This window comes from Pelecanus crispus, chromosome 5, assembly GCF_030463565.1.
Source record: "Pelecanus crispus isolate bPelCri1 chromosome 5, bPelCri1.pri, whole genome shotgun sequence".
Taxonomy (NCBI): Eukaryota; Metazoa; Chordata; class Aves; order Pelecaniformes; family Pelecanidae; genus Pelecanus; species Pelecanus crispus.
Genome location: NC_134647.1, coordinates 82,504,143 through 82,530,058, shown reverse-complemented (window position 1 = coordinate 82,530,058; position 25,916 = coordinate 82,504,143). Strand labels below are relative to the sequence as shown.

Genomic DNA, 25,916 nt, shown 5'->3' with positions numbered 1-25,916 from the left:
AAGAACGGGCAGAGCTGTTCAATTACAGCCTCAGCGGGGCAAAGTATGAGGTGTGAGGCCAGCGGGCACGGCTCCGCACTCTGCTCCCGGGCTCCAGCCCGCACCGCTCCTGCCCTGCGCCTTGCACCCATCCTGTCCTGCACCGATCCTGCCCTGCGCCTTGCACCCATCCTGTCCTGCACCGCTCCTGCCCTGCGCCTTGCACCCATCCTGTCCTGCACCGCTCCTGCCCTGCGCCTTGCACCGCTCCTGTCCTGCACCGCTCCTGTCCTGCGCCTTGCACCCATCCTGTCCTGCACCGCTCCTGTCCTGCACCTTGCACCGATCCTGTCCCACACCGCTCCGGTCCTGTGCCTTGCACTGATCCTGTCCTACACTGCTCCTGTCCCGCACCTCGCACCAGTCCTGTCCCGCACTGCTCCCGGTCTGCTGCTCGCACCACTCTTGTCCCGCACCTCGCACCGCTCCTGCACTGCTCCCGTGCCACAGCACTCCTGTCCTGCACCTTGCACCGCTCCTGTCCCGCACTGCTCCTGGTCTGCTGCTCGCACCGCTCCTGTCCCGCAGCTTGCACTGCTCCTGCACTGCTCCCGCTCTGCTGCTTGCACTGCTCCCGTCCCGCACTGCTCCTGGCCTGCTGCTTGCACTGATCCTGTCCTGCACCACTCCTGTCCCACACCTCACACTGCTCCCGTCCCACACCGTTCCTGTCCTCCACCTTGCACCGATCCTGTCCCGCACCGCTCCTGGCCTGCACCTTGCACTGATCCTGTCCTGCACCACTCCTATCCCACACCTCACACTGCTCCTGTCCCGCACTGATCCTGTCCTGCACCACTCCTATCCCACACCTCACACTGCTCCTGTCCCGCACCGCTCCTGTCCTGCACCTTGCACCGATCCTGTCCCGCACCGCTCCTGTCCCGCAGCTTGCACTGCTCCTGCACCGCTCCCGCTCTGCTGCTTGCACTGCTCCTGTCCCACACCGCTCCTGTCCTGCACCTTGCACTGATCCTGTCCTGCACCACTCCTGTCCCACACCTCACACTGCTCCCGTCCCGCACCGCTCCTGTCCTCCACCTTGCACCGATCCTGTCCCACACCGCTCCTGTCCTGCACCTTGCACTGATCCTGTCCTGCACCACTCCTATCCCACACCTCACACTGCTCCTGTCCCGCACCGCTCCTGGCCTGCACCTTGCACCCATCCTGTCCCGCACCACTCCTGTCCCGCAGCTCGCACTGCTCCTGCACCGCTCTTGGTCTGCTGCTCGCACCGCTCCCGTCCCACGCCTCGCACTGCTCCCGTCCCGCACCGCTCCTGTCCCGCACCTCGCACTGCTCCTGCACTGCTTCTGCTCTGCTGCTCGCACCGCTCCTGTCCCGCACCTCGCACTGCTTCTGTCCCGCACTGCTCCCGTCCCGCACCGCTCCTGTCCCGCACCTCGCACTGCTCCTGCACCGCTCCTGCTCTGCTGCTCGCACCGCTTCTGTCCCGCACCTCGCACTGTTCCTGCCCTGCTGCTCGCACCGCTGCCGGTCTGCTGCTCGCACCGCTGCCGTCCCGCACCTCGCACTGCTCCTGCTCTGCTGCTCGCACCGCTCCCGCACCTCGCACCGCTCCTGCCCCGCTCCCATCCCATCCCGCCCCGCCTCCGGCGGCGGCAACAGCAGCAGCAGCAGCAGCAGCAGCAGCAGCAGCAGCAGGCCGGGCACAAGCAGAGCCCCGTCGCCTCTTTCGCTCGGGGCCCCGCGGCGGCCCCGGGCCCCTCGGGGCGGTGCGGGGCTCCCCGCTCCGCTCCGCTCCGCTCCTCACCTCAGCCCGCACGGTCCCTGCGCATCTTGCGTGCCCGCGGAGCGACTCCGGCAGCCGGCCCGGGGGCTCGGTGGTTTTAATGTTGCTGCCGCTGCCGCTCTCCACCCCGTTTCCGATCGCTCCCCTCTTAACTCCTCCCTGCCCGGGGCGGCCCGGCGGAGCGAGCGGTAGGCCCGGCCCCCGCGGGGCGGTGTGAGGGGGTGTAAGCGGGGTGTAAGGAGCTGGGGACGGTGTAAGCGGGGTGTAAGGAGCTGGGGACGGTGTGAGGGGGTGTAAGGAGGTGCCCGGCGGAGCCTCGCTGCTCCTGCCTCTTGCGGGACAGTGTAAGTGGTGTGTAAGGAGGTGGGCACGGTGTGAGGGGGTGTAAGGAGGTGGGGATGGTGTGAGGGGGTGTAAGGAGGTGGGGATGGTGTAAGCGGGGTGTCAGGAGGTGCCCAGCGGAGCCTTGCCGCTCCTGCCTCTTGCGGGATGGTGTAAGCTGTGTGTAAGGAGGTGCCCGGCAGAGCCTTGCTGCTCCTGGCTCTTGCGGGACGGTGTAAGCAGTGTGTAAGGAGGTGGGGATGGTGTAAGCGGGGTGTAAGGAGGTGGGGACGGTGTAAGTGGTGTGTAAGGAGGTGCCCGGCGGAGCCTTGCTGCTCCTGCCTCTTGTGGGACAGTGTAAGCAGTGTGTAAGGAGGTGGGGATGGTGTAAGCGGGGTGTAAGGAGGTGGGGATGGTGTAAGTGGTGTGTAAGGAGGTGCCCGGCGGAGCGTCGCTGCTCCTGCCTCTTGTGGGACAGTGTAAGCAGTGTGTAAGGAGGTGGGGATGGTGTGAGGAGCTGGGGATGGTGTAAGCGGGGTGTAAGGAGGTGAGGACGGTGTAAGTGGGGTGTAAGGAGGTGCCCGGCGGAGCCTCGCCCCTCCTCCCCCAGCACCCCGCAGAGGTCAGCGCTGGCCCGGGGGAGGGGGGGGACGGGACCCACTGCGCTCCCCTGCCCCCAAACACGGCCCTGAGAGGTGTTGCCACACGCAAAGAGGCCTTTGAACGTTCGGAGGATGCTGTAAGGTACCTACATGTTTGAAAACACGAAGAAAAGGTTTAAATTCGTTTTTTAAAATCGGCAAGGACAACTACTCCCAGTGCTAACAGTGCCATTACATAGAGACCAAGAGGTGAGCTCAGGTTTTGGAACTCCTCCTCCCTTCCAACTTCCAAAGGAACAACCAGCTCAGTGTACGCGAAACGCTAACTCTGTTGGTGATCTGGCTGTGCTTACTGCAGCAACTTTCCTCTTCCTCCCCGCTCTGTTCCCTTCAAACTGGAATGCAAAAGAATATGGCAGTAGGGCAGAGCTCCGCACATCAGCCTTTCACCTGGTAGCAGCGCACCCGTCGCTTGGCATAGCAGTTGTGGGGAAGCAGTTTCCCTCTGCAAGAGGGCAAGAGTAACTCTGCCCTCAGGAAGGGAGTCCCTCTCTTATTTATGCCGATAGTCACGCTTCAATTGCTCCACGCCTCTCCCAGAATGACTCAGATAAATTACACTGGCAAACAGACATTTACTCTTCCACCACAAAGCTAGAAACTTGAAAAGATGTTCGGCCTCCCGAGAGCCTGGAGGAAAATACAGCCGTTAAATTACAACTGTCAGAAAAGGCACGTAAGATAAATCATGCTTGAGGTTGACACATGCATCCCCTGCAACTGCCTGACGTACCCTAGATATTTCAAGCTTTCCCCCTTATTTAGCTAATTTATAGAAAATACGAGAGAGAAGCGCGTTCGTTAGGCATTTTCCTCTAGGAAACAATTCTCGCGTAATGTTAAGCAAGAGGAACATATTAAAGGAGCATGCTTTAATTAAAGGAGAGAATGACTCAGGGTTTCAGCAGCCAGCTGTACGGGCTTTCATGTTTAAGTTACTGGTTAACCAGCTGAGAGGGCTCCCACTCAGAGATGTCAAAGCCAACAAATGATTTTGTCAGAGGCTGTGTAAAATACCTGGGCATTTCAGTTCCACTCCAAACGCCTGGGTACTTGCATCGCAAAAAGCATCGTTAAAATTAGACGACCGCACACATTTCCAGCCCTCTTGACGTCTCGGCAGAGGGGAAACTGAAATTCATTCCTCTTCATTCTTCTCGGGCAAATGAAGCCGGACCAGCTGGATTTGCGCTGAGGGCTGTCGAAAGCCTCAGAGCTGATAGGTTACCGTAGCTCAGCTGCGCAGGTTGTAGCCTGCTCGCGAGGGCTGAAAAACAAACAGGTAAATTCGGGTTGGTCCAGCCAGCTCCACCAAGAGTATGCTGCTACCTGTTCAGCGAGGTGATTTACGCCGGGGCTGTGCTCCATCCCCACCGACGGGACGAGAACTCTTTCCTTAGTGCCTCCCCGACTGCCAGCTCCAGCGTTACGGAAGCCTGTACTTCTACGAAATAACGCTACAGAAAGCCAGGGTCTATATAGCTCCTTCGAGAACCCGGCTCTGGAACGGCCTGCAGTCAGAATAAGGAGACAGGGCGACGCAATGTTACTCATGCAGCGTTGCGGAACTAACCAGAACGCCGGCCTCCGTCGAATGCCAGCGGGCGGGCTGCGTGCGTCGGGGCACCAGACTGGTACGTAAGAGCCGCCCGACCTGGGTAAATTGGTGAAAAAAGTGTTTCTGCAGCGTGTCCGCCAGCACAGAGGCAGACGCTTTTGTTCACGGGGATCCTGAACCCGTGTACGCTCTTCCATACCCGAGTTTTTAGGATGAGCAGAAACTCCTGGTTTAGGGTCTGGCACCAAAAGGGGAAAAAAAAAAAAAAAATTGACTGCCTGCGACAGCCCAAGTTCTTGTGGAACTTCCTGTAAGAACTGAGTGCGGTGGGGATTTCAGAAACCCGGGTAGTCACAGGGCAATTTCCTTGCAGGAAAATGCTTTGATCTTGTCAGAAAAGCAGTTGCAAGCTGGGGTGCTCCCAAAGCCCGCACGCTCGCAGACCGGCGGCCCCAGGAGACGGCGCTGGCTCCGGGCTCGCGCTGCCCGACAGCTCAGCGCTGCCTCGGAGGAGCGTCTGGACGTTACCCGTCTCGAAAAGATACAGAAAATCCCTGCAAGGTAGATTAGCAAAGCATTTTTCTCCCACGCAGGACCTCTTCTGCACCTTCAAAACCCTTTATCGCTATAAACAAAAAGTACTTTTATTCATCCTGACGCAACTTAGGCCACCAACCAGAGCCGTTCCTCGCTGACGTGCTAGGTCAAGACGAGATCCTTGACAGCACCAACAGAACAGCTTTGCTCACCGAGAAAGTACCAAGAGTGGCCTGCAGAATCCCCCCAAATTCTCATGACCAGGCAAAACATAAAAAACAGCGTAAAAAGTCAGAATAAGATTTCTGCTGCAATCCCGGAGCAAGTATTTCGAATAATTTTTCAAAATTTACATTGATTGTAGCATGCTCCTATCTGTGCCTTTAAGTAACTAACGCTTCTCAAAATCTGTAAGAAAAAAAAAAAAGACAAACCCAAGCTAATTTGTTCAAATGGGTTAAAATGATGCCTTCAGTGAAGTACATGCAGGCAGAAGAAACGTAATTATAATATTGTGAGATAGCTCAAGCCGTACTGGGAGAATATGCCAGGAAGTTCTGAGAAAGCGGAGAGAACGCTGAAAGTGAGCATTCCTGTATCTGTGAGAAAGCCATGAAGAAAAGAGTAAACAAAATGATTTTATTAATTTGTTAACATAACAGTGAATACAAGCTGTTGATACTGATTATTGATTAATACTTACTAGGTGCTCTCTGAGTACCCAAGAGAACAATTTAGACTTCTTGGTCGGTTTAAAACGAATTAATGTTTCAGCTGCATCACTTTTGCAGTATAGAACAATCTGGTTTTAAATTATCCTTTCCGCAGTGGATGGGTTAGATGAATTAATCTTCTGCTGATACTCACAGTGTTCAAAAATTCCGTATCTGCTTCCCTCAGATTAAAATCAAAAACCTGGTTTGGAAGGGGGGGGAAAAAAAAAGTGAGGAGGACATTGCAAAGACTAAAGCACACATTTGTTCAGTGTTAGCATTCTATAATTTAGGTGGTCTTGGTTTTATTTTAAGTTCTTGATATTGATAAATCTAATATTCATTAAATGGCCTTTTTTATTTTAAAAGGCTAGTGTAAAAAGTTTGCTATATTCATTTCTGTGACAATTTGTGCTCTATTTTTAGATCGCTGAGCTGAACATAACGTTAGGAAAAGCTTAACTCCGCATGGAAGGAATTGAAGTAGTTGAGAAAGCAACCTGCAATGGGTTTACTGGATATCATTGCGCCCAAACCCGTAACACGCTTTGATATATCTGATGGCGACACACGTTTTTTTCATATGTATGAAAATATAGCAGAAGTTCTACACTAGTGAAACTGTATAATGCAGCATTAGAAAACTTTTTGAAGGTTGAGTTTTTATTCCAGTGATACAGATCGGTCAACTAAAGTCCCACTGTACGTTTTCTGCTAGGGTAAGCTGAAGACATTAGTGATAATGAAGTGATACCAGTGATAACTGACCTTAACATGCCATGCTGAAGAAACAGAAGTCTTAGATGGAAAATCCGTAATTATTTGGCAGACTACAGATATTACTTATCTGTAATATTGGGGGGTGGGCAGTAAAATAACTGTTTCCTGCAAAAACAAAACAAAACCAAACCACGAACCCAATTTTTCAGATTAATCAAAGGTACTTCTATCTGGTTTATAAGGCATCATGATAATCAGGCAAAAATCTCACAAACCATGGGATACAAAATAGCTGGTTGCTGTCTCATTAATATAAAGAGTCCATTAAATGTATTTTTTTCGACATCAGGAAAGTGAGTTTATAACCACAGTATATGTACGACCTTGACAGCTACGCTTCGGATTAATCTTCCACCATCTTTATACAGCACCTAAAGTAAGTGATTTACTATAAATTCACTTTGGCAACATTATGCTTATGGATAGTCAATGGGATGCATCCGGGTCATGAAGAACCATTAGGAAAGAATGAATTCGTAGAAAAAAGGAAAAAAAAGGCCAAACCCAGAATAAAACAACCCAACAATCTCTGCTCTCCTTGTTACCAGGAAACTTGAAAGTAATTGTACACCCCCTGCTCCACATTTCCCAGCCAAGTTATGAACTTGACACTAGTTCATTATACTGGAATTTTGAAGCCTCATCTAGAAAGGCCTGGAAGTCTATTTTGCAGGAGAAAAAAACAGAGCCATCATTAATAGGATGATAATGCTGCTAACATACTCATGAGTTTCCTAGGAGTAGTTGAGCTACAGAATGGTTCTCGGAGGGCACTGGCCAGCAAAGGCACTATTAAGATCATAATTATTCCTCTTGGGCTCAGTGATTGAGATCTGGTCCCATGGATCTGCGCAAAGTTGCTTAGAGAAGCACATCCCCTAATGCTGGCCGTGCCTGCCGTGGTTTACAGAGCGATACGTCTTGTATCACCGGGAAGTAGCACCAGCGTCATTGATTCCAATCCATTTCAGGCTTTGTTGGGTTTTTTTCCTCTTTTTTTCTGTTTTCTCCAATGGGTAGTGGCAAGTTTTGGAGATAGTTCTCATGCTGTGGTCCCTTAGAAGTCATTGCTATTCTCTAATGTCCTGGCAGCTGTAATTAGTCCAACGTGATGCTGCAGGTGGATAAGCAGCCATTCAGAAAGACAAATAGCTGCGTCATTTAGATCATAAACATAACATAGGCTCACTACAAGGCAGTGCGAACACTTGACGTTTTCTTTCAAAAGTGCAGACATCTTCACGTGGAGGCTGCAAAAAGTGCCAGAAGATTGAAGGACCGAAAAGGACTCCCAGCACAGGAAGAGGAGAAATTGCCAGGAGGTTGGCTTATCTGCCGCTTTCACCCAACGCACCGTCCTCGGAGCCCAGCTCCAAAGCTTTGGAAGGGGTGTGGCCAGGGGGAAAGGGTTAACTGCTTGGATGCAATTAGTGGCAGCAAGAGCTACTCCACCTTTGTCCCCATTTGCAAAACCATGGGGTTAACGCCAGCTTTCCTGTCAGAACAGTTCAGCGCTTGCTGGTTTAAGAAGAAAATCAGCTGGTGTTAACCGCAGTGCAAGAAGAAGGGCGAGCAGCATGCAGCCTGCTGGGCTCAGTGGATTTGTGAATGCACGAGTATTATAGTTTCTTTATTACACACGCTCGTCAGGAAAACGATGTCTTGAAAGTTTTGTTGGGGGACAGGTGCGGTAGGAACACTTCTGCAGCCCGATGAAAAAGAATTTTCCTGGAGTACGCGCTTTACAAACCCATTCCCATTAGTTTCCCATTAAATTTTCTTAGGTAATCTCCAGTGACATATAGGACGAAGTTCAGAAATAGGCAAGAAAAAAGGAGAGAGGGAGCCACGCGGAGTCAGGCAGGAAGCTACTTGGCTGCACAGAAAAACGGCCTCGCCCTTCCCACTGACTTTCAGTTTATTTTCTTCCTTTCCTTATTTGTTTCAAGAGAGGTCCCTTCCATGAAGAGCCACAGCGCTCCTGCAAAGGCAGCTGATTGCACTTAGCTAGATAACACTGATAAATTGTATCTTCTTTTAAGTAATGGTTTATCTCAACTAGAAAGGAGTGCCCCAGTTGGTCCCTGCCATAAATGACCTACATAATAGGGAAGGCGAAGCGCCTTCAATTTTCAGGTGTGTTCCCTGTTCCTGCTGGCAAGGTGATGGGTTACGCTGATAAAATGGGTGCATTGCTGTGCCTTAAAAATGGTCGTTGTGGGAAGGTGGAAAAGTTCTCTCTCTAGAGAAAGCTTGTCTTACAGAAATATGGATGAGGGGAGGAATTTCAGCCCTGGAGAATAATATGCACGTAATTCCAGGAATTCACTTGAGGGATGAATTCTGAGTTTAAAAAAAAAAAAAAAAGAAAAAATCTTCAGAAATGAGCGCCTCCAGGCTAACTGACCAAAGAAGAAATAACTAATGAAGCTAAACTTTCTGATTTTGTATGTTCAGCACTTTTATATCCTTTTGGTCTTCGAGGTTCTGCTTCTATTACAGAACATCACTCCTCACTGCTACCCCTAAATCTCACTGCTGTTCACTTTCCAATTTCTTATTAGTTGTCTTCTTTCTTTATGCTATGATCAAAGTTGTTGGTACTTTCGAAATGTTCATTTAGATGAGCTGATGCAGACTTATTCTTCAGCAGCCTTTGCTTAAAACTACCCACCACATCTGTAATGCCAATTTAGTTGTAGAGAGGAGCATAAAATATGAATCCGCCGAGTCTGGCTTTCCCTCTGCAACCTGATGAAAAGCAAAAGAGGATTTGCTCCGTGATTCCAGTTTAACTAATTCAGTATAAAACCTGTGAATGCCAGATCCAGAGGAAGAGGCTCCCGTGATGTATCCCAAGCACGCAGGAGATAACAGGTGCCGGTCTCTTGGGGCAATTACAGCTTCTAGCAGAAAGCATTGGCCAGGAGCGATGGCCCAAAACAACGGCCATGAGCAATGGCACAAAACAACGGCCAGGAGTGATGGCACAGCGTGCAAAACTGCGCACCGCGCCCGGGAGAAAGAGAGCATGGCTCAGCTGAGTCCTGGCACTTAAAAAGCTTGTATTGCCTCAAATTACTCAATTTTGTACCTAGCTAAAATTAGACTCTTCCATAATTCTAAGACTGCTACCTGGTGGCAAAGGAATTGCTAGGAAAGATTACCCAAAAAAAAAAAAAAAAAGAAAGTCCTGAACTAACAACAATTAGGTCTGAAGGTAGTTGGGAAAGTAAGTATCAAATTAAAACCATAACTTGGCACAACTACGCCTTAAGAAGAATGGTTTTTTAGTAATACTATTTCTATCTGATTGTTCCTTTCATTACTCATCGTACTGCTTAGACACCGTGATCTAGACCAGACAAAACGGTGGCCTGGCTTCCTAGCAAAAGCAGATGCAGACACAAAACCCGCTGTAAAATCCCTTTGACAGAGGGAACAATGACAAACATCGATGAATTAGGAAGCCACCCTCACTGGAGCCTGAAGTCATCTGTGTGGGTGGATTAGCAAGAAAATCTGGGTTAGTTCTGTGCAGCTCAGAACAGGGAGGCAATCAGTCAGAAATAAATGCCGAAAAAACAGAGCTGTTCTGACCGTCATGGGCATTGTAGCCACGCGGCTGGCCCCAGCTGATATTGTCATACCGAAGGTAGGATCTGCCAGCGCACATAAGGATTCGGGGTTCACTTCATGAGCATCGTTTGCCTTGGAAATAGTACGTTGATGTGACGGCTGTTTCTTTAGAGAGAACTAGAGGTAAAACTCCAACTTCTCGTTCGTAGTTTCGGGGAAAGCCTTCACTGCCAAAAAGGCAGAGCGAGTGCACGCTAGGCACAGGGCTCGCCTCCAGCCCTCGCTTTATGAATTTAGGTACACTCTGAGGCAAGGAGTCCCTCAACAGCACCATCACAGGGTTTTTTTTCCACATTGCTAAGGTATTGTTCTCTAAAGCGACTTTTCAAAGGCAGGATTAGCTGATGACCACTGGTAGGAAGGTTTATTTCTGGGCGATCTTTCCAATTTTCACTTAGTCATTGCCATCATTTTCTGCAAAGGCTAAAAAAAAAAGCCTAAAAATTACCTTCATTTTATAAATAAGCCTTACTGTTTGGAACTATTGAACCCCTCATCACAACAGTCAAGCCAGGGACATAGCTGTTCTTCAGACACCTAACGTGGCATTCCCAGATGCTGAAGCACCCCAAACTGCGGGCCATGCTTGAAACTCCAGAAAATAACCTTACTGTGGAGATGGCCTCTCTGTCTTGGAACAGTACCTTGCACAGGTGTTAGCGAGCGCAGCATTTCATACAGCCTCTTGTATTTTAAAATAATAAATGATACATTAATGATTCCAGAGGCAAATCTAGACAAATTTTCCCAGAAATGTTTACCAGGAAAAACCAGCCAATTATTGAGGAGCTGTTACCAAAAAGGTGAGTTTGTCTGTATTTTAATTCAAGCCATGCAGAAGCTCTACTTTGAGGGCAAACAATGCAGGCTCGAATATATGATTGCTAAGTCACTTCTTGATAAAAAACTAAGGAGCTTTGTTTCACGACATGACTAAAGCAGAACAGCACTGGGAAAACTGCCTCAGGAAGTCCACACACAATATAAATCATAGTCAGATTTTCCATACCTTTCTAGACACAGGAACTCCCAAAATATAAACCAATGTGGCCAGAAGCTGAATACTCAGCTGATAAAAGACTCTGCAGACGTATTTCTCAAAACCGATCTGTAAACTACATATATCTATATAAACACCTATCTGTCTGCATACATTCATGTTCTATAAGAAAGTCTGAGGAACAGCATAGTCTCTTAATGAGATTTCCTGGACAAATCCAAAAGGAAAGCTAAATTAATTCTCACTAAAAGCTACGCAAAGATTTCTGCTTTGTTATACCTACAGGCTCGTGTATAGCACGCATAGAACTCTCTGGGTCAATGCCATTATTATGCAATAATACGCATAAAACTTTTTTTGGTGATGCTCAGATATTGCTTATTACAGTGAGACTATATTTTTGATGGAGATTTGCAGTAGATTGTACAGTATAAATACTGTAATAATAATGGTATTAACATATTTTTTTCCACCCAGCTTTTTCTTCTTCATCCATTGTATCCCTCTAAGAAAGTACTTGAAAAATTGTTTCATACTTGTGTTGTACACAAGTAGGCGGCATTTTTTTCTTACATTTTTAAGGAAGGGATATCTTCTCACACTCCTTGATTGAACGGCCTGACGCAGGGTCAATGGCATCGATAGGAGGCTTTGCACGGGCTTCAAGGAACTACGGATCAGGATTTGAGATAGAAATGTAAGATCTCTGTACAAAAGCGCTACCCTCAAAAATAGCTTTTCTCTGGTATCAAAGTTAAGGATTTCAAATCAGTTATCATTAATAGCAGACATCAATCTGACGATTCCATTCTTAGTGTAACCTTCCCTGAATTTAAATTACATGCTGTGACTCACGGATCACCGACAAAGGAAAAAGCTCAAACCTTCAGCCACACAACAAGGCTTGGGGCCCGGGAAACCTCGCTCCCATCACGCATGCCATTCAGGATTTCAACAGCGTCTTCTGCTACTGCAAAATCAAACACCTATGGGAACGCACGTATAGTTAACATCATGAACACAGAGAGAATCAGGAGTGTTTCTGGTATTTAAACTGACCAAGATTCATTGAAATGCGAGGCAGAATTTTTCTGTGTTTTTCCTTCTGGAAATTCTTCTTGTATTTTGTCATAGACTCCATGAAGCTGACAGGCTCCACTGGGTCCTTTGCTCCTTCCGTGACTCGTTTTTATTTGTAGACTGTGTTACGATGGTTTCGTAGCACTCTGGCCTCAGGCAAGGGTCCAAGACAAGGGCGGCATCAAAGCTGGTTCTGACAGCACTCTACATGGCCACTGCCAGAGGTACGCAAATACCCCGACTGCAACCCCGCTGGAAACGTGAGCTCGGTATTTCACCGCTACCCCACTGTTCGGTTCAGAGTGTTACAGCTCTTTTCCGCGGCGCTTTAGCCAGAGGGAATCATTAGAAGGCATCAGGACATCACAAAGCTAGCAAGCCAAAGGCTGCATCTATCTTTTCCACGTGTCCTTAGACGAAACGCCCACGGATCAGGTAATACAGAAACAGGGACGGTGCTGTAGTGCCTCAGCGCAAACCCGAACTTGAAGGCAACCACCTGCCTTCATGCACAGGGCCCTACAGCCACCGCCTCCTCCTGTGGCGAGACCTGCAGCACACGTGACGACGGCTTTCTTAGCCCGTGCCTTATTCAGACTTTATCCCTTCGGAACTGAAGATGCTTTTAAGTTGGTCTGTCGTCTTTGTCAGAGCTCCTCCGTACTCAATAGAAGGATGCCGTGGAGCCTGAACGGCAGAGGAGCTCCTCCCGCCCTGCATTAGCCAGCAGTCGCTCTCTGCCGGAATGACCCTTGCCGTCAAACCTCGGCGCTCGAGCGTTTTAATCCTCAACCAGTCACAGAACCAGAAATACCGAATCTTATCTTATATACTAAGGGCTTCATGAGGTCCGTGCTTTCGCCGGCTTGACTAGAGGTGGTGGAGACTCAAACCAACACACTGGCATGGGGGAAAGAAAAAAAAAAAAGTGATAAAAAAAAATGTGATAAACAACATCCGATAACTGTGCCAGCTCCCCCCTCCTCCTCTCCGTCCGAAGTGTTCTAAGTTTTGCTGCAATGCATTCCCTCGGTTGCGTGAAACGAATTGGTGGGACCACGGAGTAAAGTCTGTACAAACTAGAATTAGCCTGGATTTAAAAGGTCATTGGGGAAAGGAAAATAAAATAAGAAGGAAGGATTTTTAACCTGGTTGGGTTCTCTGATCTGGTGCACAGTGCAGCACCACGAGCAGCTGTGCTGTACCACAGCGGGCAGCGTGCATGTCAAAATAAATGGGCGAGGCAGGAGCTATATGTATATATATATACAGGCAGAGCCAGCCGGAGAAATCCTCCGTACACGTACGTTGATCGCACACACAGAGTGATTTAACCAGCAGACAGAAGTTTCCTATCTTCTTGCAAAGTTTCTTCTTGCTTTGCCAAACAGTTCATCCCCCCACGGTATTTTTGGAAGTAACAATAAGGTTGTTGTGGTTTCCCCTCCCCTCCCCCAAAGCAAGCACACGTTCCGATTAGAGAAAGGAGAGAAAAATGATGAATTAAAAAGATTTGGTATGAAAAGGAAATTTTAAAAGGGTGGTGGTGGGGAATCATGCTTCCAATCCTCGGGCATTCCCCGCTTTTCCTTGTCCATCCCCTTCATGCTGGCACCTCTGCAAGCCGAGCAGGAGGAGGAAGGCAGGGGAGGAGTCAGCTCCGGACCGACCGTGATTTCCTTAGGAGGTCTGCGCCTGGGATATCCCCGAGAGTTTCACAGCTTTCCTACAGCGTTATGCACAGCATACAAACGCCTTCCGTTTGACCTACGGGCCTACCACAAAGGCGACCCAGCCGTAACCAGATGAGGATGTTCTACAATCAGCCAAGTCATAAATAAAAATATTAGTATGAAAAGCCAACTACAAAAGGTCTTTCTACAGATATCTTTTTTTATACGCAGCGATTAGCTCTCCAGGTAATTCCTGACGTTTGTGAATTACGGTTTTCTACTACACTGTAGTAATTTTATGGCACTATAATTTGCCAATTTTAACCGACTTGCCCCAATATAAAACTGGTATAGGAAGATGGGCAGGCAAAGCAAAGTGTTAAAAACAGTAATTGGGATGTTAGTCAGACTTGAGTGCATAACCAAATCTTACCGTGCAGTTTTCCTGTATCCTTTCTGCTTTTGTGGACTTTGGAGTAGTGTCAATCCCATTCTGAAAAACACAATGCTTCTCATCATTAAAATTTACATAGTTTCAAAGAAAATAATCTCTATTCAAAACATTCCAAGACATTCCTCATCTCTTCTGAGGCTTTCATTTCATTTTTTCACAGGACACTGACATTTCTGTATCCTATTTTTAATTGCACTTATATACACTGCATTAAATTCCAACACAGATTATGTGGTTGATGTCAACTATTTCCCTGCTTAGTACTTCGTTTTGAGTGATAGAAATGGAAGGATGCCCCATACTGCTTGTAACAGTTTGGAAAAAAATCTCTTTTATTGGTGGTTCTTTTTATTCTCTACAATCAGTTTATTTGCCTATTTAAAATACCGCCATGCTTTGTGTGCTACGTTCCAAATTTCCAGTACAGCACAGTTGGTTCACGCGGTATCAACATACTGAAGGCAAAAATACTTTCTGTATAAATTCTGGTTCGGTGCACAAAACCCAAAGCGTTTGCATTTTTTTTCCTGCGAGAGGAGCCATGTTTTTATGACCACCCTCCATGACCTGGGTGCTCCAGTGCATGCAAAGCTGTGCTGGAGTTCTGCCGCATTTCTTCGCCAGCTGAGCCATAGTAGGATGAGTGAGCGCTTCAGCTTTGGCTGAAGGGCAGCAGCCTTCAAAACCAGTATCTCTGCTCTTACAATAATCCACCAGCTCCTGAGGCCTTTGGAGAGGGTGGTATTCAACTGTGGATAAAGAGAAATAACCTTTTAGTAAAAACCTTGAGCGTACATTTAGTAGAAAACATCACTGATAAATGAGAATATTTTTTCTCTTGTTTTAAAAATACATGAGTGAAATCACTGCGGTTGGGAGACGGATGTAAGTTATCAGTTTTAGAAGGCACGTGGAGGATATTAATCCGCAAGCATTTTGCTGTTAATTGGCACAATAGCTTCCTACATATTTTATGCTTCCCCCAGCAGTAAGGCGCATGGAGCAGCTGTCTGCCCTACAGTTGGACTCGCGCTCGTGTTCTGCTCCGTGCTTGAGAAATGTGTGCAAACGCGTAATGGAAATGGGCATCAGGTCATTTTTACTGGCGATTTGAGACCACCCGCTCTTCCCCAAATCCGCGTCCCTTCCCAGTTCTTTACTAATGATCCTTGAGTCGCGCAGGCAAGGGGAGGGCGCTGGGCGGAGACCAGCCAGAGCCATTTGCTAAGGATGAGGGCCCGGCCTCGGCAGCAAAGCCCGCTGGCGTGGATTGCACGTGGAAAATCCCGTCCTGCGTGTGCGCTCGCCAGCAGCTCCTGCAGGGAAACAATCCCGCTGCGGAATGAGGCGTGAAGGAGACCCTTTGCAGGAAGGCGATCGCAAATTGCCAAGAACCCGCTAAAAGAGGACAAGCAACACGCTACAAAGACGTAGGTGTCGGAAGCAAAAAGAAACAGGAGTTATTGGAAAGTAAGGCTCTCAGAAGAGCCACGTATTCTGGCACGTAGCAAAAGCCAGAGAACCCCTGTAGTATTCCGTACTACTTTATTTAAATAAGTATTTCACAGTTTATACATCGTAAGCAGCGTACCTTCCTCTGCATGCCGATGAAAACGGGTAGCGTTTTCTTTTATAAAACACATAATCATGTGATGCATTTCTGCGACCGGCCGTCACCGTCGCTCCCGTGATCTAACTCTTGCGCACGCTGCAGCAAAATACTCTTCTGAACAATTACCTCAACACATGGAATCTGGAAAATGTCTTCTGCCGCAAAGAGGACAAATGACCGTTTCCTGTTTCTCATCTTTAGTACACGTTGTCTTTGCAGACAACAATAGTCGGGAACAATAGGCTGGCAGTCGTTCAACGCGCGCGAAGAGAAAACTGTGCCCCTCGAAGGCTGGGCTGAGTCAGCCTGAAGCTGCTGTGAGCTAAATTACTAGGTGGACTCGGGAACAAGGTTCAAGCAGCAGACACATCCATGTCTTCCACCTTTGATGTTTCCTGACCTTTGAGTAGCCTTCGCATTTCATGTTGAGATGTGCAAGACCGGTGTTTAGGTCATCCAGTTACTCACTTGTTTGCACCTGAGCTGGCTGGAGAATATTCTCGTTGTTTTTACGCAAAACTATGAGGGGAAAAAAGAAAGAGCAAGCAGGGTGTATTACTCGATTATCACAACAGTAATAAGCAATTTTATCAGACGTCCTGTACGCTAAGCGTAACAAATAACACAGCCTAGAAAATATTAAATAATGATGTATTTAGGATCAAATACTGAAAAAATCTGCAGTACCCCTATGGCTTCAGGTGACTTATTCAGCATTTATTGCTAATATAGCTGCGCGCAGAATTTACCTGCTGGTCTAGTAAGATTTCTAGGCAGCACAGTTCCAGGTTACACCGGAAATATTTACAGCAAGAACAGCACGCTGAGGTGTCACCTGCCTGCTTCCCAAGCGGAACGCTCAGCAACAACCCCTTCCCACCTGGGAACAGCACGCTTTGCGCCTTTCACCCAGTCGAGAGACTCCCCAATTTTGTGAGTTGAATTTTGGCACGGGCAGTTGTGTGTTGGTAGCAGCGAGTATTTTTCTTCTTAAATAGATCGCTAAAATAATCGAATGCCTAAAATAAAACAAGCACTTTGGAATTTCTTTGTCTTGTGAAAACTTTCTGGAAGGTTCTAGCAAGCATCTGAACGCAAGGGACCAGCATCCTGAGCCAGAAGAGGCATAGGGTGAGCGGCCAGCATGTGCTTCCCCTCAAAATAATAATTCCTGCTTCCTGGCTCGCCCCACCCTTGCTATTTTAGTCACCAAACTTTTCTCAGGCGAGGGCTGTCCGTCATGTGGTGGCAGAGGGAGATCTTGATCTTTTCTGGCACTCTACCCCGAGTGATTTGTGGGTAAAAACTGGCATTTGTTTAATAAAACGGTTTGCAGTTCACATTGCAGAACTCACAGCTGCTACTTGGGCGGCCGCAGGGGAACTCTAAGTGAGCGCTGGGGTTTTTTTTTTGACAGTCGTAGCGCAATGGGGAAAAGTTGAGCCTAGTAACAATCCTGAGACGCGGACCTACAAAGTCATGCCTGGGACGAGGGTACACACCAGCCTTGCTCTCTCCACCCCGCTGCGGGTTCTTTTCACCTGGCAGAGCTTCCCTGCATCTGGGCTTCAGCCAGTTTCCCAATGGCAATGCAGTGCCTTAGAATTATTTCTCCTTATAAAACCAAAATATAAGCCTAGAAATGTTTTCTTTATAGAGGAACAGTTCAGGTGAGTTTATGGACAAAGGGGTTGTTTCCTAATGCCTCAGAATACTAAAATATATTTCTGCCGTGTACAGATTTACATAATAGAGCTCAATATTAATGGCAAGATTATCAACATTACTAAATCTCTCTGAGGTCATTACACAGGAATTTGCACTTCTATAAAAGTCGAAAAAATATCAATGAGCATTCCTACATGGAATTCAGAGAGGAACAGTTTATATTTGGTTTCAGTGTATCACTTTATTTAATAAAACATATATATTAATTAAATTCCTATAAAATGTGTTTTTTCCCCTAATGAGTGACAGGCATAAGAGCCTTCAAAGAGACCTCAAAGACTTCCCTGGGCGTAAATCCAAACTTACTACTGCCAAGTCCATTGCAAGCTCTGGAATACAAACCTGTAACTCCTAGGTTGTAGATTTCATTCTATGTGATGCTAGAATGAAATATTTATCATCATTTTACACTGTTCAACAGTATTTTTCATAGTAGGCTGTAATTTTAAAAGGTGCTCACTTACTACTGAATACCTTAACAATACCATATTCTTGAAAAGCCAGGCCTTTGCTACTCCTTTAAAAGCCATGATGATAGTGATTTTTCCAGGAACCAAGGAGAGAGGCAGTACTTACAACTTGGTTTGTAAAATAGAAGCATTGCTTACTACCCGGTTTGCAAAGACTAAAAAAAGTCGAATAAAGATCCTCCTTTCTCCTGCCTTCCCACTTCTTCCTCTTCACAGAAAAAAGAACTTTCAATTTTAACATCATAAGACCTGTTGGAATTGTAAGAACAATCGGAATTCTTTATGCAGATTTAACACAGCTAGGAGGGAAGTGATTTTCCTTCACTTGTTTCTTAAACATTTAGACTTTGCATACAATTATTATTTGTAAATGTTTTTTTTTATTTAGAAATAAGTTCATCGAAAGAGTATGCTATTTTATGCATAAATATAGCAAAGATCTTTTGTATTATAAATTCTGGACAGTGAAATAAGAATTCAGTATAGCACTTCCACTCCCAATTTCAATTTAGGAATTCAGTAGTTATTTGATAATGCTTAAATAACCTCACTAGCAGACTCAGCAACTCTCCAACACTAAGCAAGAAACAGAATAAATACTCCTCTGAGGATAACCTGAACGATGGTTTATAAGATTCATGTAACTCTAAAAAGTGTAAATTACTGCACTAACAAAGCTGTTCAAAGTGGAGCAGTTTGCCATGGCATGGACCTTTCATTGTTGGGTGTTTGGTTTTAATTTGGAACAATGCTCTTAAAGACATGATTATTTCTGTGCGGCTGGGGCACCTTCTCCCCGCTGGCATCACGACCATCTCAGCTGTTTGTCTCCTCTTCTTCAGCCACAGGGCAAGAGATGCCGTCAAAAAAAATCCATCTGGGATTGTTCAGCCTGGAGAAGAGGAGGCTGAGGGGAGACCTGATCGCTCTCTACAACTCCCTGACAGGAGGGGGCAGGGAGGTTGGTGTTGGGCTCTTCTCCCAAGTAGTTAGTGATAGGACGAGAGGAAATGGGCTCAAGCTGTGCCAGGGGAGGTTTAGGCTGGAAATTAGGAGAAATTTCTTCACAGAAAGGGTGGTCAAGCATTGGAACAGGCTGCCCAGAGAGGTGGTGGAGTCCCCATCCCTGGAAGTGTTCAAAAAATGGGCAGAGGTGGCACTTGGGGACATGGTTCAGTCTGGTCTACCCTTGATTGGTTTAGTGTGGACTTGGTAGTGTAGGTTAATGGTTGGACTGGATGGTCTTAAAGGGCTTTTCCAACCTAAACCATTCTATGATTCTATGAAATAGTATCAAAAAACCCTTTTCTCCATTAACACTACCGACGTGGTAAGACTGAAGAGGAAATTTCGAAACAAATCCAAGATTACATTTTTTTGCCTTGCGGTGATGTAGTAGGACACTGAAAAGCTAATCTCATTTAACTCCAGTAAGACTTTGAAGATTTCTGAAAAGGAGACACAATTGAACCTTGGCAAACTCACCGATCTTAAACAGCCATCAACCTGCCCATCTCAAGACATATTTCAATGGCTTATTTTGAATACTTAAATTTAAATATTTTCTATGCTTTTACGTTAATTTAACATTACTCATAATTGCCCTTTAGTAACCTTCAGCCTAGCGGACAGCAAAAATCCGAGATGTTAGGTTCTGACAGTCACGTTCTGAGCCACCTTTTGGTGGCTGTTTATGACATTAAACCATGAACAGCTGCCAGAAATCCTCACCACCTGCACAAAGGGGAAAAGCACGCGCCTGCTCTTCATCCCAGTTCCCAGTTCCACGTTAGCGTAAGCAGACTTTCACTGGCAGGAGCTGGTAGGAATGGGAACATGAACTTCTAGCACAGCTGTGGGCACAAAACTGCAACAAGGGAATGGTTGTCAGCATCCTGGAAGTCTGCCGGTAGGTAGGTGGACATTTTTTATCAGCAAAAAAACTTTGCCAGGGTTCTCGCAGCACCGTCCTAAATGAGAAGTTGACTGAATTGTATGTGGTCTTGAAATATGAATATGAAATCAGGAGGGAGCAAGGGAAACGGCACCCTTGCATGGATATGTAATCACCTCAGGCTTTCAGTGTTGCTTCGAGGAATTATACGTCGTATTTGAACACAGGCCCTTCAAAACCTTGTTCACTCTGGAGACGCTAAATGTTCGGTGCTCCTTGATTTTTATTTCTAAACTGTTTTATCATCAAAAACTGGCACACGGACCATTTGTTTGTGCCTTAAAACCAGCCACAAACAAGTAGCCTTGGAGAAGCTGGGGAAAGCCCTGGAACGGGTTGCCCAGAGAGGCGGTGGAGGCCCCATCCCTGGGAACATCCCAGGCCAGGCTGGACGGGGCTCTGAGCACCCTGGGCTGGTTAAAGCTGTCCCTGGCACTGCAGGGGCTGGGCTGGGTGGGCTCTAAGGGTCCCTTCCCACCCAAAGCATTCCATGATTCTATGATGCTATGAAAAGAAAGGAGGAAGGACTTCCTCCCCCCCTCACTTCAGGTCATCTTCCCGAATGGTTTTCAATATGTGTATAGAAATGAAAGGGAAGAAATCGTACGATGAAGGCTAGTTTGGGTGTAGTCTTTCAGGCAGAGGGGTGGGGAGGAGATTATTAACTAAAAAAACCAAAACCCCAAACCCAGATACTTTAAATGTATTTATCCACTCACCTGATTAACCTGTGGAGTAATCACACAGTCTTCCTTTAGTTGCTCAAGATGACCGATAAGAAAGTTGCTTACACCACGTAAGCTACGCAAACCTAATGAGAAACAGAACAAGAAAGAGTTTTGGGATGATCCTAACTATTTGGGGGGATGATTTGAAAAATATCACTTTCAAGAGACAAAATGATTGCACGCATCATTTCTGTATAGCAAAATACCGCAGAGAAACACAGAAAAAACATCACCGAAATCTAGTTTGACAGTATTATCTGAAAGCATGGTTCCATCACAGTTACACTAGGAAATCATTTTATAATCTAAACACACTGGAAACTCCCCAGTGTATAAAAACTCCAGGCTAAATTCTGGGAAAGGCTACTGTAGTATAAGCAAAGAACAATTGGACTCCACCAGAATGAAAAGAAGGAAACGGTGTTCTGAGCAGCTTGCCAAAACTAAAGAAAAGTGGAACATTTGCTGAAGACTAATAAGGTGTGAGCAATGCAGCACAAGGACACGCAGCCCAGATGAACTCTGCGGCACGGCTTCTACTGCTGTTAGATCGTTACGAGATGCTACGTAACGCTCGGTATAAAAGCTTCAGTTAAGTGAGCAGTATCTAGCAAGAACCAAGAAGTTTAACAACGTAGCTAGATTTCCCAGCTCCGGTCAACATGTAAATGAAGTTAAACAGCACATAGGTGATATGAAGGTTATTTTTTTAAAGAAGCCTGACGTGCGCGTGCACGTGTATAACTCAAGCGCTGACAGTCCTGAAACCAGACGTCTTCCTCCAAACCTCCGCTACGGTAAAGCGCCAACTCCCAAGGCTGGCCCACCGCACCTCAACCCTGGACGGCCTGGCCCTTATTCTGCGCTGAACGCAGTTCATGGGGAACCCCACTGCGGGCAGGCTCGCGGCGGGCTCCTTGGGCTCCTGCGGATTCTGCGGGCTAGGAACCGGACTCATTTCTTCCGTATGTGAACTTTGTCTGGATTGACTCGACCTGCGTTTCCATCCATAACCCTGCAGATGGAAAGTCTCTCTCGAGGGGTGTGAACACCCAAGGCCAGTCGCTGCTGTTAATCCAGTATTTGTGCTGGCCAATTCTATACAATGTATATGCATACGCTTATCTGTATTGTCGGGGTTCAGCCCCAGGCAGCAGCTCAGCACCACGCAGCCGCTCACTCACTGCCCCTGCCCCGCTGGGATGGGGGAGAGAATGGGAGGAGTGAGAGTGAGAAACACTCCTGGGGTGAGATAAGAGCAGTTTAATAGTTGAAATAAAGTAAAATAGTAATGATGATGATGATAATAATAATAATAACAACAACAACAACAACAACAATATCCAAAGCAAGTGCTGCACAATGCAATTGCTCACCACCCGCCGACCGATGCCCAGCCCGTCCCCGAGCAGCGATCGCTGCTCCCCGGCCAACCCCCCCAGTTTCCATACTGCCCATGACGCCGGATGGTATGGAATGGCCCTTGGGGCAGTTGGGATCAACTCTCCTGGCTGTGCCCCCTCCCAGCTCCTTGTGCCCCTGGCAGAGCATGGGAAGCTGAAAAGTCCTTGACTGGCATAAGCAGTGCTGAGCAACAACTAAAAACATCAGCGTGTTATCAGCATTCTTCTCCTGCTAAATCCAAAACACAGCACTGTGCCTGCTACTAGGAAGAAAATTAACTCTATCCAGCCGAAACCAGGACAGTATACACGCATACAAATACCCATAGCAAAAAAGAAAGGAATTAAGCCAAAAGTTATACTGTTATTTTTCTCAGCAATAAAGAAGTCATTGGGCAATTCCAGCCATTTGATGTCAAAGGAAAGATTTCTGGACTGAAACTGCCCTCATTCCATGGTCAGAAGCGCGAGGTCAGCAGGGAATTATGTGCATCTGCCTTGATTTGAACCTGGAATACAGACACGGAAAAAGCACTTATTAATGCAACTGAGAGATGTGAATACACTAAAAGGAAGAACTTCACATGAAGTGAAAGCTAATGAAAATGTTAGAGAAAAACGTACTAGCCAAGTACTTATTCCTAAAATGCATGTGGTTTATGTATAAAAAAAATAACTCCCAAGTAGACCATAAACTGGCATCTAAAAATATCAGCTATAAGACTACAAAGTATCTTGAATTTGCAGGTTAGACTTACTTGGACAAAACAAAGAAATTAAATTTTTCTAGTCTTTACGACATTTTGTAAGTGAAGTTACAGTTTATTGCTGATTATGATAAACAGCTTGTTAAAGCCCTGAAAAAAAATCAGTTTTGCGCTAGAAACGCCGCTAACCATATCAGAACAGCCACGGGACTGCTATGGCGCTTTCACGTATTTTAGCAGCACAAGCAGATAAGCTGCAGAGCAGCAAAACCTGCACACATACTATCACTTCTTAACGGGGTTTCTTTTGTGAAATACAAAAAGGAGAAAAAAAAAATACATTAGCAGCTGAAATGCTAGACAGCTTTCCCTTGCAGAAATGATCATTGTTCAAGATGTATAACCTAATTAGGTTATAACCTGCACTATAGCGATTTGCATAATTCGTATGTAATCTGCCAGAAGGAGCAAAACCTGAGCTTTTGACTTCGACTGACAAACAACGCTGGAGTGTCAACACTAATAAATCATCGTGCCAAAGAAGTCAGAAAAACACTTGCAGTTTTAACACAATGGTGAACCAAAATATTATACTCCATTGTTGAAAGCTGGGGAGTTACAAAAAAACATGCTGTTATTGCCCTTGAAGAATAAAGCTTTTATTTCAGGCTGAAATAAAACAAAACTCAAATCACAGACGTGAAAGATGAAAGGGCTTATTAAACTTGTCCATTTCCACAGAAAGCTTCCATTTTTTTCCCCACTACAGTATACTCTAGGATGTTTTGCTTCTAGCGTACTTCTCATAGGAGACTTTGAAGTCTGGTCCCTAGTCTCATTGCATTCACTGATAAGAAGTTTTTTTGTTAGATTTCCCATCAAGAAATTTCAGGTCAGTTATATTTTGTCTTAAAAGTCATCTGAGTCGCTCCTACTAAAATCAATGTTATGGCATTCCTGTGTTTAGGGCGATGTTGCACAGAGAAAGCTAAATTCAAAATTGCCAAGAAAGTAAACGTTTTCCCAGACAACAGAGAAACAGTAATTAGAATGTCAATGCTTTTGTGGAACCAGCATTTTCTTTTTTTTTTTTTTTTTTAGGGGAATACAATTAAAATATTTCATTGTCATTAAAGACACATATTTAGTTTTGGCAAAGTTAGAACCCTTCATTTGAATTCCATTGCTTTGTTTTTAGTTACAGTCTAACACATGAAAGTTAGAGTGTTTTGACTTTTGTATTAAAGTACAATATAAAATACAATAAATATGAAAACAATTGCACAGCCTGACTGTATTAAAAATCTTATTTCAATGCATGGTGGAAACATGAATTCAAAACACTGGAATTTCCTGAAAAATAGAGAGTTTGAATTTCAATGAACAATCAATGGATTCCACTCTAGAGAATTGCTTCCATCTGCTTGATGGAAGATTAACACAGCTGCTCTGCATGGTCCAAATCTGGGAAAGACTGCCTTAAAGCAGGAGATGATACAGAATTATTTCCAGATTTACATCTGCTGGATTAATTCCCAAGAATGAAGAATTAGAAAGTGATAGACAAGAAAATGAAGGTTTGGTTAGCTCCCGGGCATTACCCAACAGACCAACACTTGTGACTATGTATATCAAACACGATCCATAAAATGATCACATCAGCAGTAGAAATAAAAAAATTACATGTTGAGAAACTTGCGCCAACGGCTCCTGACTCATTGCCCCGAAAGAGCTGGGGGGGGGGCGGGCAGATTTCCTTATATTTCCTTTTTCACGGAGCTCCGGCAGAGGTAGCTTCCCCAAAGTTTGTGCCATGGGCCTCGAAACCACCAGAACGCTCTTGAAAAGGGGGGGAAAAAAGCATTTATTTTCAATTTAATAGCTGTTTAGTGTGCTTAAAAATCCCATTTCGGACAATTCTGGCACAATTCATGTCTTAGCTGTTGTGATAGCAGGTGGTTTTAAAGTCTATACTTCTTTTTAGCTTAGCCAGTGTAACTAGTCCTGAAGTGCAGGTCCTCCGAGATAGAAGTTTGCAATGGGCTAGCTGCAATCCCTCTAGAAAGCACACTTTTAAAATCCACATTTCTACTGCCCTATTTACAAAGTCACAGAGCTTTGACTCAGGGAGAGAACGCATCCTCCTTATCTGCTTGAGGAAATGGGTGGTTTGGCCCCTACGAAGCAGCTTTTGAGCAAGTGCCAGGTGCAATAAACAAAGAGTTTGCAATTCCCCGTTAGCTCCCGAAGCTTACCGAGGCTTTGTCCTACTCCTGCGACGCTGACTTCACGGGCTTGAAGGAAAAAAAAATTTGGCAACGATGCTTCTTCTATGCATGCTGAAAATTGACTGACCACAACGGCGGAACATAAATTCTCACCCAGCTTTGGAAAACTATCGTGAAACTCTGCAAGACACATGAGAAAACATATTGGCAAAATAATGGTTGATCATAATGGGGGGTGGGGGGTGGGGGGAAATCAGTTATCTTTTCTATTCTACACAAAAAAATCTTGGCCTCCACCACCTCAGTAGTTTCACCACACTGTGTTACTCCCAGCTGGTGTGAAGCAAGAAATACATGATGCTAATGGACTGGTTCGCCATGTAGTTGCGTATTAAGCTGAAGGCATTTTTTTTATGGCAACCGAGAGAAGGATTGGGTGTTTTTTCCTTTACTTAGTATAATACCAAATTAGACAAAGGTCGATGGGCACTGTTAAGTCTTGCGACAAAAAAAAAAAAAAGCATAAATATACTGTCTTGGCACCACAACATCGTTTTAGTACAATAGTGGGCCTTATCGTTCTCTAGCACTATTAGGGACTTTTATCAAACTTCTAAATACTCTCTGGAATATTAAATGTACAAAGTTCAGATCAGAAAGGGTTTTTAAATGACAAAACTGGATACTGGCTTTGCGGAGCCCGTTTTCCTCCCCCTCCCTGCTGCTCTACACGAGTCAGAGCAAGGGAGAATTCCCAGGTCCAGTGAACAGTGCCCACTTCTGTTCAGGCCACAGAATAAAAACGCAAATGGATCCACTTTTCACAAGAGGTCAACTGCAGTAACTGTACCTTTTTTAAAGGAGGTTACACAGG

General features: G+C 46.0%; 1 protein-coding gene across 1 annotated transcript in view; it reads right to left on the bottom strand.

The window, feature by feature from the left end:
* Positions 1-11,883: 11,883 nt before the first annotated feature.
* LOC104036648 (glyoxal reductase-like) overlaps positions 11,884-25,916 on the bottom strand; it is a 32,416-nt gene continuing 18,383 nt past the window's right edge. Inside the window, exons 4-7 of the mRNA XM_075711236.1 lie at positions 20,692-20,787; positions 14,780-14,961; positions 14,192-14,251; positions 11,884-11,991 (exon numbers count right to left, since the gene is read on the bottom strand). Of these exons, the coding sequence (XP_075567351.1) occupies positions 11,884-11,991; positions 14,192-14,251; positions 14,780-14,961; positions 20,692-20,787 (446 nt within the window). The remainder of the gene's footprint in view (positions 11,992-14,191; positions 14,252-14,779; positions 14,962-20,691; positions 20,788-25,916) is intronic.